Source organism: Macaca nemestrina, chromosome 4, assembly GCF_043159975.1.
Source record: "Macaca nemestrina isolate mMacNem1 chromosome 4, mMacNem.hap1, whole genome shotgun sequence".
NCBI classification, from domain to species: Eukaryota; Metazoa; Chordata; class Mammalia; order Primates; family Cercopithecidae; genus Macaca; species Macaca nemestrina.
In genome coordinates, this window is record NC_092128.1 from 106,763,043 (window position 1) to 106,782,105 (window position 19,063).

At 42.2% G+C, this 19,063-nt stretch overlaps 1 protein-coding gene across 2 annotated transcripts in view; it reads left to right on the top strand.

Moving 5' to 3' along the window:
• The window catches only part of LOC105475868 (endonuclease/exonuclease/phosphatase family domain containing 1), a 157,301-nt gene that overhangs the window by 84,987 nt on the left and 53,251 nt on the right, over positions 1–19,063 (top strand). For both annotated transcript variants that reach the window (XM_011731420.3, XM_011731421.2), the window contains exon 3: positions 257–308. In XM_011731420.3, coding sequence (XP_011729722.2) covers positions 257–308 — 52 coding nt within the window. The remainder of the gene's footprint in view (positions 1–256; positions 309–19,063) is intronic.

Below are 19,063 nucleotides of genomic sequence, written 5' to 3' on the forward strand. Positions count from 1 at the left end.
GCTTTCAATTCTTTGGGGAATATACTTAAAAGTGAAACTGCTGGATCATATGATAAAAATTATTTTCAAATGTAGAAACATTTTAAATACTTTCAAAATGGTCATTTTGATTTAAACAAAAGGTCATCTTAAGATGGCAGGTGACATAGAAATGCAGGATGAAATTTCAGCCTTTTGTTCTTGTGACTTGTTTGATGATCCTTGGTGACATGAAATGATTTGTTTTTCAAGTGTGGTTTTGATTTTTTTCTTACAGCATCAAGCTGCTAGCTGTGCAAGAACTGCTTGACAGAGAGGCTTTGGAAAAGGTAAATATTTTACTCTTCCTTCTACATTCACAAACCAAGAACAGAGGGCCACACATAAGAAAAATTCAACTCCCTGTCACCAGAGACAGCCCCTACTGAAAAGACGGTCAGTTATTTTGTATTCCTGACAGTCATGCTGAATTTTAACCTCAGCCCCCTACCTTGCTGACGTTGTGTTCACGCCTACAAACTCTGGGTTGTGTGGGGGTTGTGCGAAAGGAAGAGGCTCGCGCTGCAGGGGGCCATACTCTGGAGGAGGCTTTCTGTGCTTTCAACCATTAGGAGTCAGAGGCCTCACGCGTTCCGGAGTCTGTGCTGGCCACCTCACTGCATTTCTGCTTGCTGTGTGTTATTATCTGGGTGTAGGGATGATGGAATTGAGACCCAGTGACTTGCCCAAGGCAAATGAACTAAGTAGAAGAGTGATGGTTTGAATCCCAATAGTTCCATTTCCAAAACCAGTACTTCTCTATTCAGTAGTCAAGTTTTTATCTCTTTTTAGGCTACTACTGAGGGTTGGGAAACTGCCTCCCTGCCCCTAAACTAACGTTTTTTAGCAGAGATGGGGTTTCACCATGCTAATGTTTCACTGTGCCTTGGAAGAGACCCCCAACGTGTCTTGGCTTTCTATGTTCAAGTCAAGCCTGGGGTTGGGGATTTTTTGCCAGTTGTGGGTTTAAGTTTGGCATGCGTGGTGGGGTGGGCTCCACAAAAAGGGCTGGGTGGGCACCGAGGAAGCCAGGGCCCCCTACTTGCCCACCAGGGGCCTCCCAACTGATACCAAGCTCTCAGACCCTGAGGAGCTCAGGACTCTTCCTGCATGTGTAGCTGCAGGTGATAATTAGAATCTGTGATGCTAACATGAAGCAACAGCACCCAAACAATACTCATTTATTTTTGGTTAGAGAGACAAGCACTTGAACTGTATTTGTTTATTTTTGGAATTTAAAATATTTGAGGGGGCCAGATGAGGTGGCTCTGCCTGTAGTCCCAGCACTTTGGGAGACTGGAGGGTTGCTTGAGCCCAAGCATTTGAGACCAGCCTGGGCAACATAGTGAGACCTCATCTCTTCAGAAAATCAAGAAATTAGCCAGGTGTGGTGGTCCCAATTCCATGGGAGGCTGAGGCAGGAGGATCACTTGAGCCCAGGAGGCTGAAGCTACAGTGAACCAAGATCATGCCACTGCACTCCAGCCTGGAAGTGAGAGCAAGAGACCCCGTCTCAAAAATAAAATGTTTGGATTAGTAGTCAGTCTGCTGGTTGACACTAAGACAAATAAAGTATTTAAAATGAACACCAACCAGTGATGTGGGGGGAGAATGGGGCCTGAGCACTGCTTTGGATTTGACGTCCCCTCAGCCTCATTTCTATCTTGGGTAAACCAAGGATAGAGCTGCTGCCTGACCTCAGAGAGGCAAAGCGAGAAGCAAATGAGTTAATGTAGCAAAAGGGCTTTCTAAATGCCAAAGCACTCTACTCATATTAATTCTTAATTACTTATATTAATTCTTAATATGCATTCAGCCATTAAAACATAGTGGGTCAGGCTATAAAAGACATCACTGGGCCAAATGGCAACATTGGATGTGGATAGTAAATGAGATGAAGGTATTGTATTCACATTAACATTTCCTGAAGTTGATAATTGGCTTGTGATCATGTAAGAGAATGGCCTTGTTCTTAGGCAGTGGTTCCCAACCTTTTTGGCACCAGGGACCAGTTTCCTGGAAGAAAAATTTTCCACAGACCTGGGTTGCGGGGATGGTTTCAGGATGAAACTGTTCCACCTCAGATCATCAGGCATTAGATTCCCATAAGGAGAGCACAACCTGGGGACCCCTGTTCTTAGGAATTAACACAGGAGTATTTAGGAACAAAGAGGCATGGTTATAACTTATTCTCAAATGATTCAAGAAAAAGATATAGTGACATATATATATCAGACATATATGCTGACGTATATATAGAGAAAGATGAGAATAACTCATCAAGTAAATGAGGCAATACACAAACAATTGATGCTTCTGTGTAAAGGGGTGTGGTGTTCCTTATATGTTCTTGAAACTTTTTTAGTTTCCCCCCTCAAAAAATTGTCATCTTAGTATTCATCGTGGTTATTTGTTTTATTTCTCAATTTAAAAAAAACCGTCAGATGGCTGGGTGCGGTGGCTCACGCCTGTAATCCCAGCACTTTGGGAGGCCAAGGCAGGCAGATCACAAGGTCAGGAGTTCGAGACCAGCCTGGCCAACATGGTGAAACCCCATCTCTACTAAAAATACAAAAAATTAGCTGGGCATGGTGGTGCACACCTGTAGTCCCAGCTACTCAGGAGGCTGAAGCAGGAGAATTGCTTGAACCTGGCAGACAGAGGTTGCAGTGAGCTGAGATTGCACCATTGCACTCCAGCCTGGGCAACAGAGCAAGACTCTGTCTCAAAAATAAATAAATAAATAAATAAATAAATAAATAAATAAACAAACAAACAACCAGCCAACCATCAGACAAAGCTGGCAAATGTGGAGCCTAGTGCTGGGGTATATCAAGGATATCAGTATAATAAAAATGCAGGTGCCAAAAATGGTTATGGCTGGGCACAGTGGCTTACGCCTTTAATCCCAGCACTTTGGGAGGCTGAGGCAGGTGGATCATTTAAGGTCAAGAGTTCAAGACCAGCCTGGCCAATATGGTGAAACCCCATCTCTACTAAAAACACAAAACTTAGCCAGGTGTTAGTGGTGTGTGCCTGTAATCCCAGCTACTCAGGAGGCTGAGGCAGGAGAATCACTTGAGCCTGGGAGGCAGAGGTTGCGGTGAGCCCAGATTGCGCCATTGCACTCCAGTCTGGGCGAGAGTAAGACCCTGTATCAAAAATAAAATAAAATAAAATAACAGTTATGTCTTTTGAGCTGTGTGTAGACCTGATTTAGAGAGGCTGCTGAGCCAACCCAATCCGTTAGTATTAACTACTTGCAAAACCTAACAGAGAAGTAGGGTCAGGGCTTACTGTGGCTGGTGGCGGAGCCAGTCGTGCTGCCCTGAGGATTAGATTTTGATGCTGAGGCTGCAGTGGAGCAGGCCCTAAGCCCACCTAACTGGATTATCTTGGATTACTTACTTTCTCGTGCCTTAGTTTCCCAGTTTCTAATTCTAATTCTTAACTCACAAAGGTTTTAAGATGACTAATTAGGTAGTTCATGTAAAGGACTTCAACACTGTGCCTGGCACTCAGTGATCTCCAATAGTTAGCTGCTGCCCGTGTTCTTTTCTCTTCTTCCTCCTCCTCCCCCACCCTGATTCTCTCTCCCCAAGTCTGCTGATGATTTTTGTACTGTTCCCTCCATCTCAAAATATGACCGGTAAGAAGCTTTACAAGATGGTCTGAATACGCACAGGGGCCAGCAGGCAGCCAAATTCACTGAGTTTCCTCCTCCTTCCTTCTGTTCATTCATTCATTCATTCCCTTATGCTACAGGCATTTGTTGAGCTTCCAGTGTGCCAGGCAAGTGGCAAACATTTCTTGAAAAGTTCAAAAGCAAACAGTCATTATGCGCTTGATAGCCAGTTACATTTTGAGTGACATATAATATATTACCTGGCGTAGTGCTATTTTGTGCATCAAGATTGGTCCAGTTGAGGCCAGGCGCAGTGGTTCACACCTGTAATCTCAGTACTTTGGGAGGCCGAGGTGGGCGGATCACCTGAGGTCAGGAGTTTGAGACCAGCCTGACTAACATGGTGAAACCATGTCTCTAATAAAAATACAAAAAAAAAAAAAAAAAAAAATAGCTGGGTGTGGTTATGGGTACCTCACAGCTACTCAGGAGCCTGAAGCAGGAGAATCTCTTGAACCAGGGAGGTGGAGGTTGCAGTGAGCCGAGATTGCGCCACTGCACTCCAGCCTGGGCAACAGAGTGAGACTCTGTCTCAAAAAAAAAAAAGGATTGGTCCACTTGATATGCTGGAGTAAGATGAGTTCCTAAAGGGCCTCGTGACTTACAGATTCCCTTCCACCTGGACTGATTAAAGAGCCACCAAGAAAAGTTATTTGTCAAATGTAGAGCTTTGCCACTTGAAGTGTTGCCCACAGACCTGCGGCATTAGAAGCCTGTTAGAAACGTAGAATCTCAGCTCCCTGAATTCAGACCTCCTGAATCAGAGCTGCATTCTAAAAAGCCCCCAGGTGATTATGTGCTCAAAAGTTCAGGAACGCTGCTGTAGAGTATCATTTATTATCACCATTGCTGTTATTCACTAGTCAGAAAGAATCTATGAGTTGTCAATTTGACTTTTATGGCCAATTAAGCTCTTTTTCTTTTTTTTTTTTTTTTTTTGGCACCAAAAGAGAGGAAGTAAACACAGTCATTTTATTTGTGAGAACCCAGTTTTTATTTTTAGTTCACCTGCATCTTCCTTTCATTAAGAAAATAGTCTTAATAATAGGTAAAGCCAGCAAAAAAGGGCTCAGTTAGACACACATTCTGCAAACCTCAAACCTCTTTTACTGCCATGCAGCTGAGCTTCAAATGACAACCTGCCTTTGAGTTTTGTCATCACTGAACTCCCGACACCCAGCTGTGATAGAGCTGGTCACTTCTAGCCAGATAGTCCCAACAGTGGGGACCTGCACAGGCCTCCTCTTTTAAGATGGAAGCTATTCTGAAGGGGCCATTTCCTTCACAAATACTGGTAGATTAAATTTGAACAATAAAAGATTTAAATTATGTAAAACCTAATATAAAAAGCTAAAAAGAAGTAGCAGTCTTTCAAGGTCTCATAGAAAATAAGTGCTTTTTCTTGCTAATATTAGGCCTTGCTATTAGGATCTTAGTATTTTAAACTTAAAATGACCAGCCATTTGCCTAAGCATTATATGGTTTTAGGTAGACGGCCTTCCCATATTTAGATGTGCCAAGATTTTCCTGTTTTCCGCAGAGCCCGGAGCCAGCTCTGAGGAGGTTCCCAATTGGCAGAGCCGAGTTCTCCTCCCGGTGTGGCCTCTGCTGAACTGCTCTGTCTGGCAGAGGATCTTGCCTGAAGACCCCGGCCCCTTTCCTAGTCTGTGAAACTGCTATCTGTGGTTCCTTCCCACTCTTCAATACCTGGGCTTCATTTTTCAGAGTTGATTTTTTTTTTTTTTTTTTTTTTTTTTTGAGACGGAGTCTTGCCCTGTCACCCAGGCTGGAGTGCAATGGTATGATCTCGGCTCACTGCAACCTCCACCTCCTGAGTTCAAGTGATTCTCTTGCCTCAGCCTCCTGAGTAGCTGGGATTACAGGCATCTGCCACTATGCCCAGCTAATTTTTCTTTTCTTTTTTTTTTTTTTTTTTTTTTGAGATGGAGTCTCGCTCTGTTGCCCAGGCTGGAGTGCAGTAGTGTGATCTCGGCTCACTGCAACCTCCACCTCCCAGGTGCAAGTGATTCTCATGCCTCAGCCTGCCGAGTAGCTGGGATTACAGGTGCCTGCCACCACGCCCAGCTAATTTTTTTGTATTTTTAGCAGAGATGGGATTTCACCATGTTGGCCAGGCTGGTCTCAATCTCTGAGCCTCAGGTCACCCACCCACCTTATTCTCCCACAGTGCTGGGATTATAGGCATGAGCCACTGTGCCTGGCCACAGGGTTGATTCTTGACAACATTGTGAAGAGGGGGACGTTTTGCCCTTGTGTACTCAGTTTTCTAGTATTTTCTCCACTTCCTTGCTTCAGTGATCCTTACTGTGTTTGGGGGCTTTCCTGTTTCATCTACCCTACTTACCATCAAGTCACGTGTTCTGGGAAGAAGTGAATGGTGAACACAAGCCCAGTACATAGATACACAGAGCCTCTAAGACATAGATCGGTGGGGTTCTAGTTTTTGCCTCTTATTCTTTGTCTTCATTTAGGTGCAGTAGATTGGGTGGGAGGTGGGGGACTCTTGGGGGATCAGGCTTCTGAGTTTCTCTTCTCTCCTAACACTACACAGAGCCAGTTCCCAGACTAGTAAAAGTGACATGTCACTTATTTTTAAAATGTCATAAACCATACAATTAATAATTTAAATTCCTCAACCAATTTCTTATTTCGAAAAATGGTTAGAACCATGAGCAGATGATCTAAGATGTGTGAGTGTCAGTGCATATGACATTGGTCTGAAAAAGTGTTTTGGATTTAGATGTGCTTTTTTCGTCAACCATCCATAAGGTCCCAAGAGCGAGCACTTGCTGTAGGAAGGATACATGTCATGCAGTTCTCTGTTGTTTTTGCTTTGAGAGTGGGACACTTCTGTTTTTGTGAACTTAAGTCACAGGGACTTGTTTCCCAGGCTTTAAACACAGGCCCATCTAATGCCTTTAAATGTGGCATTTCTTAAAAGGAAATAAAAATATTGGTACAGCTTGATTTAGAAAGATCATTTCTCAATGACCCTTTCAAATGGCTTCCTGCAAAGCCACAAACAATAGTTTGACCAGTCATTCCGGCTGGACCGTGGTAGGACCAGAGGGTGGACCACTGGCTGACCCCACCTGAGACCAGTGCCTGCCTGAGAAGCTGCCTGTGTGAGCTGGGCCCTCAGGAGACACAGGCCACCCACCTGGTGACCTGGCCAGTGCTGCCTCTCCCAGGCCATGACTCTGTTATAATTACAAGTCCGCTGAGTTCATGCTGTGAGGGCAGAGGTAGGGGTTGAAGCCAGCCCTGCCATTTGCTAGCTGGGGAACCTGTGAGGCCAGGTACTGGCTAGCCTCAGTTTCTTTTTAACATGGAGCTTCAAAATAATACCTATCCTATTAGGATATTCTTATGAGAAGTGAGATGTGTGAGATAAAAGCCATTATGTATATCGTAATACCAGAGTGGCAGTAGCTGGTACTATCCTTTCTGCTGCTGATTAGCTGCTGCTGTGGTCGTCGTCATTGGCATCTCGTCCTTCCTTCTCTCTGGAGAAGCCCAACTTGAGATGGATCTGTTGCCATTAAAAGATGTGAAAGAAGTTACATCCTTGCTGCTTCTTTTGCCAAATTGTCTAGGAAAAAATGCCTGTCAGTCCTCCCTGCTGCTACGTGTTTTTCTTGGAATTTCAGCTTTGGAGCCCAACTCCTAGTCTAGTTTTCCTGAAGATGGAGCAGACCTCTAAGACGTGTTAGAGTGCTTTACATGTGTGACAGAGTATGTGCATTTCATCAGCAAGCCTGGGACTAGAAAATATTGAACTTGGGCCGGGCGCAGTGGCTTATGCCTGTAATCCCAGCACTTTGGGAGGCCAAAGTGGGTGGATCACCTGAGGTCAGGAGTTTGAGACCAGCCTGGCCAATATGGTGAAACCCTGTGTCTACCAAAAATACAAAAATTAGTCAGGTGTGGTGGCGTGTACCTGTAATTCCAGCTACTCGGGAGGCTGAGGCGGGAGAATTGCTTGATCCCGGGAGGCAGAGGTTGCAGTGAGCTGAGATCACGCCATTGCACTACAGCCTGGGTGACAGAGCGAGACTCCATCTCAGAAAAAAAAAGAAAAATTGAACTTAACGGATTAGTCAGGGAGTTTCCAGGCAAACCCTAGTGGTGCACAACGTTAGAATGATAGCTTCCTGCAAATTTTCAGAAGGAAAGAGGATAAGCTATTTTCACATAGATGTGTGTGAATAACTTAAGAATGCAAAGTGCTTGTATCTGTAATTGGTGAGGGTGTTTTCTGAATATACACACATGTACATCCATAAACACTACCTCTCATTACGTGCTTTTGGAGTGTTTTTCACTATGATTTGGACTTGCAATTAATTTAGTTTCTGCAACAATTGAGTCCTTGCTCTGTGCCAAAATTATACTATTTACCAAGGGGGATAAATTTATAAAGATACATTTGATTATAAAGATACATTTACATTTGAATGGCATAGAATCTCCCAATGTCAGACTCGAGACAGACTTTTAAAACCATCTAATCCAACCCTGTCATTTTGTAGACAGGACACTGAGGCCAAGGGAGTTGAAGTGCCCCCTGCCCCAGGTCCACAGCAGGTGCGTTGGTAATCCGGGACCCATCCCAGTGGACTGGGCTCCATTTCCCAGCTCCTTTAAGTGCAGCCAGCTGCTCATCTTCTATGATCTCATTTAATCTGGACATCAGCCTTAGCAGGCATACTGGATGATCATATCTCTGCATTTCCCCAGGAGTGGGAGCAGGTCCATAGGATCAGTCCTGGCCCAGGTGATGGGGAACCAATGCCCAGGTCATCTCATAGTGTGACTTGTAGCAAAACAGACTTGCACAGTTGGTGTTAGCCTCCTCCAGCAGGAGAGACAGAGAATGTGGGCTGGGGGATAGAGGAAGCAGAAGGAGGTTCTAGGTTCCAGATATGAACAATGTCAAAGGAGCACCTAAAAGTGAAGGAACACAAAGGGTGTGAGGGCTGCCTGGAGACCATCCACTTAGCAGGTTATGGGAGCCATGAGGATATGTGAGAGGATGGAGAACGTGAATTGGACACACCCTTCATTTGGGCTTGGTGTCAAAATGAATTGCTTCAAGAATCTTAACTTGTAACAATATATATACTTTAAGATACTTTTTTTTTTTTTTTTTTTTTGAGACAGAGTCTCACTCTGTCCCTGAGACTGGAGTGCAGTGGTGCGATCTCAGCTCATTGCAACCTCCACCTCCTGAGCTCAAGCGGTTTTACCCCCTCAGTCTCCCGAGTAGCTGGGATTACAGGCTTGTACCACCACACCCTGCTAATTTTTTCTATTTTTAGTAGAGACTTGGTTTCACTGTGTTGCCCAGGCTGGTCTCAAACTCCTGGCCTTAAGTAATCCACCCACCTCAGCCTCCCAAAGTGCTGGGATTACAGGCATGAGCCATCGCCCCTGGCCAGATACTCTTTTGTAAAAAAACACTGTGTTCTTTCAAAAATATCAGAATGAGATTCTTAGATCCCTTATGTATTTCCTCCCACCTCTGCCACACTTAGCCCTTCATGTAGTCAGAGCTGAATTTGAATACCACCTTAAGTGATCAATATTCATATATTTGTATAAATTTGCATTGGGTTGAGCCAGATCAGTGGCTCATCATGAGTAAACTCATTGTAATCACTTTCCCAGCTAAGTTTCTATCAGCAGGAAGCTGGCAACTTCTTGAAAGGGCCGATGAGGGCCGGGCGCGGTGGCTCAAGCCTGTAATCCCAGCACTTTGGGAGACCGAGACGGGCGGATCACAAGGTCAGGAGATCGAGACCATCCTGGCGAACACGGTGAAACCCCATCTCTACTAAAAATACATTAAAAACTAGCTGGGCGTGGTGGCGGGCACCTGTAGTCCCAGCTACTCTGGAGGCTGAGGCAGGAGAATGGCGTAAACCCGGGAGGCGGAGCTTGCAGTGAGCCGAGATCTGGCCACTGCACTCCAGCCTGGGCAACAGAGCAAGACTCTGTCTCAAAAAAAAAAAAAAAAGAAAGGGCCGATAAGCAGAATTGGGGGTGGGTACCGTTGTGGAGCCCAGACTCCACTGTATGGAACCTAACTCAGGCTCACTGCAGCCACCACAGCTGCCACCAGCTCCACTTCACAAACTCAGTGCTCAGGGTCCACCCAGCACCTCGCTGCCAGAAAGTGGACATTTTAGTGAATTATGGGCTAGGCTCCGCGGTTCATTGAACACACACACACACGTTCATTACACACACGTGGTTCATTAAACACACACACACACATGCACACGGATTTTCTCCTTATTCTTTGAAAATCATCACAAGATACCAGGTATATTCAGGGGCTCTCACTACCTTTTTCTTTTTATGAAAAGCTTTTCTTCTAAGTGAGCAAAAAGTAGAGTCCCCAAACAGGACTTTTAAATTGTCTTTAGTTCCCTCAACTATCAAAGATAAGCAGATTAAACCATGAGGGTTCATTTTAAATTTATTGCATTGGCGGAGTTTTAAAGCATGATGTGTCACAGTGAAGTTGTGATGAAATCAGTGCCCCTGGCCACTGCTGGGGAGGGCAGGTGACCTGGTGCTGGCCTTTTCCAAGTTCTTGGGCAGTGCATTTCATTAGAGTTTGCGATGTCCCCATCCTTTAACCTGTGATCCTGGTCCTGGGAGTGTATCTTAAGGAAATGATCCATAAAAACAGGGAAATAATAAACATGCTGTGGCATGCTTTATAATTATGAATAAGTGGGAGGCAGTTCAGTGCTGTGTAGGAAGGGAGAGGGTAAAAAACTCCGTGGTAGATCAACCCAAGGGTCTAGTATATATCCATCAAAAATGATAAGATCTTTTAGCCTCATAGAAATGTGGTATAATATTTGCCATAAGGGAGAATAAGCCATTGTATCTACTGCGGTTACAACTACATAAAACATATATTTATTCTTTGAACCAGGGTGTATTGAGTACCTCCTTTTGTCAGGGCTTGTTCTAGGCTGGAAGATGCCTACAGCTGTGGACAAGACCTTTCCCTTTCCTATCTCCTGTAGCTCGCATTGTAACTTAAGAGAAAAACCTTAGCAGTGACACAAATGTTTATTTAAATACAGTAGTAATAAGTGCTTTGAGAAAACAAGTTGTCAAGAGGGAGGTCCTCACCTGATGTTCTTATGATATCAAAAAAATATTTAAAGCCAGGTGCAGTGGCTCACACCTGTAATCCCAGCACTTTGGGAGACTGAGGCAGGAGGATCACTTGAGCCCAGGAGTTGGAGACCAGCCTGGGCAACATAGTGAGACTATGTCTTTACAAAAAAGTTTTTAAAAATTAGCTGAGCATGGTAGCGTACACCTGTAGTCCCAGCTACTCAGGAGGCTGAGGTGAGAGGATCACTTGAGCCCGGGATGCCAAGGCTGCAGTGAGCCATGATTGTACCATTGCACTCCAGTCTGGGTGACAGAGCAAAACCCTGCCTCAAAAGAAAAAAAAATTAAAAATAATAATTACATAACCTTTTTTCCATTTTCAGTTTTTAAAAATCAATTTAATATTCCTAGACTGAATTTTTTAAGATCCCCTTGGCAGCTGTGACTGGAGGAGCAGGAGGAAGGGACTAGAAGGATGCAGGTGCACAGGGCTAGAAGGGTGGATGGTGCACGGAGATGGAGCCGCCCTGAGTGGCCCAGAATCCTGCACAGGAGACCCTTCTAGATCAGAGCAACCTATGGCCAGTCTGCAGGTGAAATCTGGCCCATAGCTTGTTTTTATAAAATTTTATTGAAACACAAATGTACCCATTCAACTTATTGTCTGTGGTTGCTTTTACACTGTAACGACAGGTTAAATTGTTGTGACAGAGACAGTATAGCCCATAAAGTCCAAAGTACATCTTATTTGGCCTTTCACAGAGTTATAGTTTGCCAACTCTCGTTCTAGATCAGTGGTGCTTGGCTATTGACCCCTTTAAATATCAGATGAAAGCTTCATGCCCTCATCCCAGAAAGATGCATATATGTCCCTCTCCACACATAGAGGTACTCGTTGAGTTTCCATATTCAGGAAGTCCCATCTCTCTTAAAGCTTCCCCATGGAGCCCTCAGGTTCATACTTCTTGACACTAGTGGAGGTAGGATTCATTTCTTCACCCCCAAAATGTTGAAATATCTTCTCTCGTCTACCAAATGAGATGAACCCAGTGAGGAAGTGAATCAACCCTTACCAGTGAGGTTTAGTGCCCAGTCAACAGGGGGGCCATTTATGTGGTTAGAGTCCAGTCAGATTTTAGATAATGTCATGTCCCACTGGCACAGAAACAACATCCCATCCATTCTGTTTCTTTGGCTTATGGTTTGACCCCATATGGGTTATTCTAAAGGAATTATCTGGTTTATAGACACCTGTGCTCCCATTCTTAATCCTCTTCTTTCTAGAACCATTTCCTTCCTCTATAACTTCAGACAAATGTAGGTCTTCCTAAACCTCCAATTGTGCTGGCGTTTGCCTTCCCGTCATTTTTGCCACTGTCCTATTTCTCTTCTTTCCTCTACTGGTAGGTTTCTTTTTGTTGTTGTTGTTGTTGTTGAGACGGAGCCTCGCTCTTGTTCCCCAGTCTGGAGTGCAGTGGTGCGATCTCGGCTCACTGCAACCTCTGCCTCCTGGGTTCAAGTGATTCTCCTGCCTCAGCCTCCTAAGTAGCTAGGATTACAAGCATGCACCACCTTGCCTGGCTAATTTTGTGTTTTTAGTAGAGACAGAGTTTCTCCATGTTGGTCAGGCTGCTCTTGAACTCCCAACCTCAGGTGATCCACCTGCCTTGGCCTCCCAGAGTGTTGGGATTACAGGCGTGAGCCACTGTGCCCGGCTCCCTACTGGTAGTTTTCTTAAAGGTAAATTCTCATCCTACACAGACAGCCTTCATCCCTCCTCAACTCTCCTTAACTCTTAGGAACCTGGCCCCTGTCCCAGTTCATCTAACAAATCATAGCTCACCTTCCCCAACTTCTAACCTAACCCAGAGCATTTTAGTTTTCAAAAGTTCTTTGCTTTCTTGTATTAAAAAGTATGATGAAATAATTTTATGTAGAATTTAAAATTATATATATGCAATTATTTTTTGGTAATTTCTGTACAGTTATTTGATTTTTATAATGAAAACATTGATTTTATGTTGAAATATATATTTTAATTTTGCAGCCACTTAGACACAGTGATATGAATTCAGGAGTGAGAAAAGGAAATCAATCCTGCCCAGAGCTTAGCTTATGTAGGTCAGCTGAGCCACTTGGGGAGCCTGCATCCACTGCCATCTTTTACTCACGATGGTCGTTTAATTAATTTTTCTTCATACTCTGAAAGTTTCATTACTTCTTAGTCTTCTTATTGATTCTGGATTTACCGAAGAAAAGAACAGAAGTCTTATAATATCCATGCGGATTACAGACTCAGGCCAAGGCAGGGCCTACACCAAGGGCAGAAAGGTCATTTCAGTCAGGCCTGAAGGTTTTGGCGGTGGAGTAGCCTTTTGCAGTTGTTCGGGTCTAAATGTGTACAGGAGAGCCAGGTTTATTCTGGCCGTGAAGAATCATGCTCTGCCCCGCTCCATGTTTTGCTATGACTTCTGTTACCATCAACGAGAGAGAGAGTTTTGCTGGCCTGTCATGGTGGCTCATAAATGATAGGCTGGTTTTGTGAACTTGTCTAGTCCATGGTTTAAGCATAGTGTGCCCATGCTAAAAATTTTTCCTGTGAGCTTTCTATCTCCTTGAGATGCCCTCTTTTTTCTGGGAGAGCATCTGGAGTTGACAGTTCTGATAATGACAGAGTAGCTTATGTCAGAATAACCTTCCCTCAAATAACAATATAAGCGCTAGGGAAAATGCACATGTGTATTTGAAGGTACCGAAGTGTGGCCAAAACAGGGAGAAACTGGAGGAGCTTCAGCCGCTGAGAGGAGGAACTAGCTGTTGGTGAGCTCTGCATTGATCTGGCTCTCCCCGTTGTGGTACAGCCCAGACTGTGGGGACAGGCAGAGCTCAGACAGAAAATGGAGGCCTCTGGTGTGGTAGCATGACTGTTCTCTCCCCTTTTTTGGATCAGTCTAGGTAAAGATTTCTCAGTTTTTGCTAAATTTCTCAAAGAGCATTTGGTTCCATTGGTTTTTCTGGGTTTTTTATTTTCCTATCCTCCATTTCATTAATTTCTGCTGTCATCTTTATGTTTCTCTTCTTCTCCTTCCTTTAGGTTTAATTTGATCTTCTTTGCCCAGTGTCTTAAGGTGGAAGCTTAGGTTATTGATTTGACATCTTTCTTCTTTACATCTGTAAAGATCTGCTGCCATACATTTCACTCTAAGTGCTGCTTTAGCTAGTATGTTGTATCTTAATTTTAATTCATCTCAGAGTATTTTTAGGTTTCCCTTGTGATTTCTCCTTTGACCCATTGGTTATTTACAAATGTGTTATTTAATTTCCACAAATTTGTGAAATTCTTATGTTACTGATTTCTAATTTCATTCCATATCACTGTGGTCAGAAAACATATTTTGTTTGATTTCAATCCTTGTCAATGAATTGAGGCATGTTTTACAGCCTAGCATAAGATCTGTCCCAAAGAATGTTCCATGTGCACTTCAGAAAAATGTGTATTCTGCTGTTGTTGGGTAGAGTCTTCTGTGATTGTCCAGAGATCCGGTTGGTTTATGGTGTATGTTGTAGTTCAAGTCTTTTATTTCCTTGTTGATCTTCTATCTGGTTGTTCTGTTATTGAAAGTGGGTATTGAACTCTCCAATTATTGTTGAATTGTTTTTCCCTTGAATTCTCTCAATTTTTGCTTTTGTATCTTAGGGTCCTGTTATTAGGTACACATATATTTATAACAGCTGGGTTTTTTAATTGATTGACTCTTTTATTATGATTGGATGTTCCTCTTCACCTCTAGTAACAGACTTTTTTAAAGTCTATTTTTCTTGTATTGTCACTTCAGCTTTCTTGTAGTTGCTATTTGCATGATATACCTTTTTCCATCCTATTACATTCAGTTACTTGTATCTTTGCATCTTAAATGTGTCTCTTGTACACAGCGTATAATTTTAATCCACTTATATTCTTTACCTTTCTGTTGGATTGTTTAGACCATTCACATTTAATGCTATTATTGCTGTAGTTGAATTTATATCTGCCATTTTACCTCTTGTTTTCTATGTCTTATGTCTTTTTTTGTTCCTCTGTTCCTGATTACTTTCTTTCGCATTAAATGAATGTTTTCTAATATGGCATTTTAATTATTTTAATAATTTTTAACTATATTTTCTTGAGTTATTTTCTTAGTGATTGAGCTAGGATTTACCATATGTATCTTTTTTTTTTATTATACTTTAAGTTCTGGGATACGTGTGCAAAACAAGCAGGTTTGTTACATAGGTATACATGTGCCATGGTGGTTTGTGTACCCATCAACCCATCATCTACATTAGGTATTTCTCCTAATGCTATCCCTTCCCTAGACCCCGACTCCCTGATGGGCCCCGGTATGTGATGTTCCCCTCCCTGTGTCCATGTGTTCTCATTGTTCAACTCCCACTTGTGAGTGAGAACATGTGGTGTTTGGTTTTCTGTTCCTGTGTTAGTCTGCTGAGAATGATGTTTTCCAGCTTCATCCATGTCCCTGCAAAGGACATGAACTCATCCTTTTTATGGCTGCATAGTATTCCGTGGCATATATGTGCCACATTTTCTTTATCCAGTCTGTCATTGATGAGCATTTGGGTTGGTTCCAAGTCTTTGTTATTGTGAGTAGTGCTGCAATAAATATACATGTGCATGTGTCTTTATAGTAGAATGATTTATAATCCTTTGGGTATATACCCAGTAATGGAATTACTGGGTAAAATGGTATTTCTGGTTCAAGATCCTTGAGGAATCACCACACTGTCTTCCACAATGGTTTAACTAATATACGCTCCCACCAACAGTGTAAAAGCGTTCCTATTTCTTCACATCCTCTCCAACATCTGCTGTTTCCTGACTTTTTAATGATCGCCATTCTAACGGGCGTGAGATGGTATCTCATTATGGTTTTGATTTGCATTTCTCTAATGACCAATGATGATGAGCTTTTGTTCATATGTTTTTTGGCCACATAAATGTCTTCTTTTGAGAAGTGTCTTTTCATGTCCTGTGCCCACTTTTTGATGGGGTTGTTTGTTTTTTCTTTTAAATTTGCTTAAGTTCCTTGTAGATTCTGGATATTAGCCCTTTGTCAGATGGATAGATTGCAAAAATTTTCTCCCATTCTGTAGGTTGCCTGTTCACTCTGATGTTAGTTTTTTTTTTTGCTGTGCAGAAGCTCTTTAGTTTAATTAGATCCCATTTGTCAATTTTGGCTTTTGTTGTCATTGCTTTTGGTGTTTTAGACATGAAGTCTTTGCCCGTGCCTATGTCCTGAATGGTATTGCCTAGGTTTTCTTGTAGGGATTTTATGGTTTTAGGTCTTACATTTAAGTCTTTAATCCATCTTGAGTTAATTTTTGTATAAGGTGTAAGGAAGGGGTCCAGTTTCAGTTTTCTGCATGTGGCTAGCCAGTTTCCCCAACACCATTTATTAAATAGGGGACCCTTTCCCCATTGGTTGTTTTTGTTAGGTTTGTCAAAGATCAGATGGTTGTAGATGTGTGGCTATTAATTACTGCCTCAATTTCAGAACTTGTTATTGGTCTATTCAGGGATTCGACTTCTTCCTGGTTTAGTCTTGGGAGGGTGTAAATGTTCAGGAATTTATCCATTTCTTCTAGATTTTCTAGTTTATTTGCATAGAGGTGTTTATATTATTCTCTGATGATAGGTTGTGTTTCTGTGGGATCAGTGGCGATATCCCCTTTATCATTTTTTATTGTGTCTGTCTGATTCTTCTCTCTTTTCTCCTTTGTTAGTCTTGCTAGTGTTCTATCAATTTTGTTGATCTTTTCAAAAAACCAGCTCCTGGATTCATTGATTTTTTGAAGGGTTTTTTGTGTCTCTATCTCCTTCAGTTCTTCTCTGATCTTAGTTATTTCTTGCCTTCTGCTAGCTTTTGAATTTGTTTGCTCTTGCTTCTCTAGTTCTTTTAATTGTGATGTGAGGGTGTCAATTTTAGATCTTTCCTGCTTTCTCCTTGGGCATTTAGTGCTATAAATTTCCCTCTAAACACTGCTTTAGCTGTGTCCCAGAGATTCTGGAATGTTTTGTCTGTGTTTTCCTTGGCTTCAAAGAACTTATTTATTTCTGCCTTAATTTTGTTATTTACCCACTAGTTATTCAGGAGCAGGTTGTTCAGTTCCTGTTTAGTTGTGTGGTTCTGAGTGAGTTTCTTAATCCTGAGTTCTAATTTGATTGCACTGTGGTCTGAGAGACTGTTTGTTATGATTTCTGTTCTTTTGCATTTGCTGAGGAGTGTTTTACTTCCGATTATGTGGTCAATTTTAGAATAAGTGTGATATGGTGCTAAGAAGAATGTATATTCTGTTGATTTGGGGTGGAGAGTTTTGTAGATGTCTATTAGGTCCACTTGGTCCAGAGCTGAGTTCAAGTGCTAAATATCCTTGTTAATTTTCTGTCTCGTTGATCTGTCTAACATTGACAGTGGGGTGTTAAAGTCTCCCAGTATTATTGTGTGGGATTCTAAGTCTCTTTGTAGGTCTCTAAGAACTTGCTTTATGAATCTGGGTGCTCCTGTATTGGGTGCATATATATTTAGGATAGTTAGCTCTTCTTGTTGTGTTCATCCGTTTACCATTATGTAATGTCCTTCTTTGTCTTTTTTTGATCTTTGTTGGTTTAAAGTCTGTTTTATCAGAGACTAGGATTGCAACCTCTGCTTTTTTTTTTTTTTTTTTTTTTTTTTTTGGTTTCCATTTGCTTGGTGAATATTCCTCCATCCCTTTATTTTGAGCCTTTATGTGTCTCTGCATGTGAGATGGGTCTCCTGAATACAGCACACTGATGGGTGGTGACTCTTTATCCAATTTGCCAGTCTGTGTCTTTTAATTGGGAGATTTAGCCCATTTACATTTAAGGTTAATATTGTTATGTGTGAATTTGATCCTGTCATTATGATATTAGCTGGTTATTTTGCCTGTTAGTTGATGCAGTTTCTTCATGTTGATGGTCTTTACACTTTGGTATGTTTTTGCAGTGGCTGGTGCCGGTTTTTCCTTTCATATTTAGTGCTTATTTCATGAGCTCTTGTAAGGCAGGCTTGGTGGTAACAAAATCTCTCAGCATTTGCTTGTCTGTAAAGGATTTTATTTCTCCTTCACTTATGAAGCTCAGTTTTGGCTAGATATGAAATTCAGGGTTGAAAATTCTTTTCTTTAAGAATGTTGAATATTGACCCCTACTCTCTTCTGGCTTGCAGAGTTTCTGCAGATAGATCAGCTGTTAGTCTGATGGGCTTCCCTTTGTGGGTAACCTGATCTTTCTCCCTGGCTGCCCTTAACATTTTTTCCTTCATTTCAGCGTTAGTGAATCTGATGATTATGTGTCTTGGGGTTGCTCTTCTCAAGTAGTATCTTTGCGGTATTCTCTGTATTTCCTGAATTTGAATGTTGGCCTGTCTTGCTAGGTTGGGGAAGTTCTCCTGGATAACATCCTGAAGAGTGTTTTTCAACTTGGCACCATTCTCCCTGTTACTTTCAGGTACACCAATCAAATGTAGATTTGGTCTTTTCACATAGTCCCATATTTCTTGGAGACTTTGTTTGTTCCTTTTCATTCTTTTTTCTCTAATCTTGTCTTCATGCTTTATTTCATTAAGTTGATCTTTGATCTCTGATATCCTTTATTCCACTTGATCAATTTGTCTATTGATATTTGTGTATGATTCACGAAATTCTCATGCTGTGTTTTTAAGCTCCATCAGGTCATTTATGTTCTTCTGCAAGCTGCAAGTTCTACAAAAAGGTAGAATTGCTAATTCTACTTAGCAATTCCTCTACCTTTTTTCAAGGTTCTTAGCTTCTTTGCATTGGGTTAGGACATGCTCCTTTAGCTTGGAGGAGTTTGTTATTACCCACCTTCTGAAGCCTATTTCTGTCAGTTCGTCAAACTCAATTTCTGTCCAGTTTTGTTCCCTTCCTGGTGAGGAGTTGTGATCCTTTGGAGGAGAAGAGGCATTATGGTTTTTTTTGAATTTTCAGCCTTTTTTCACTGGTTTTTTCTCATCTTTGTGGATTTATCTACCTTTGGTCCTTGATGGTGGTGACCTTCAGATGGGGTTTTTGTGTGGACATCTTTTTTGTTGATGCTGATGCTATTCCTTTCTGTTTGTTAGTTTTCCTTCTAGCAGTCAGGCCCCTCTGCTGCAGGTC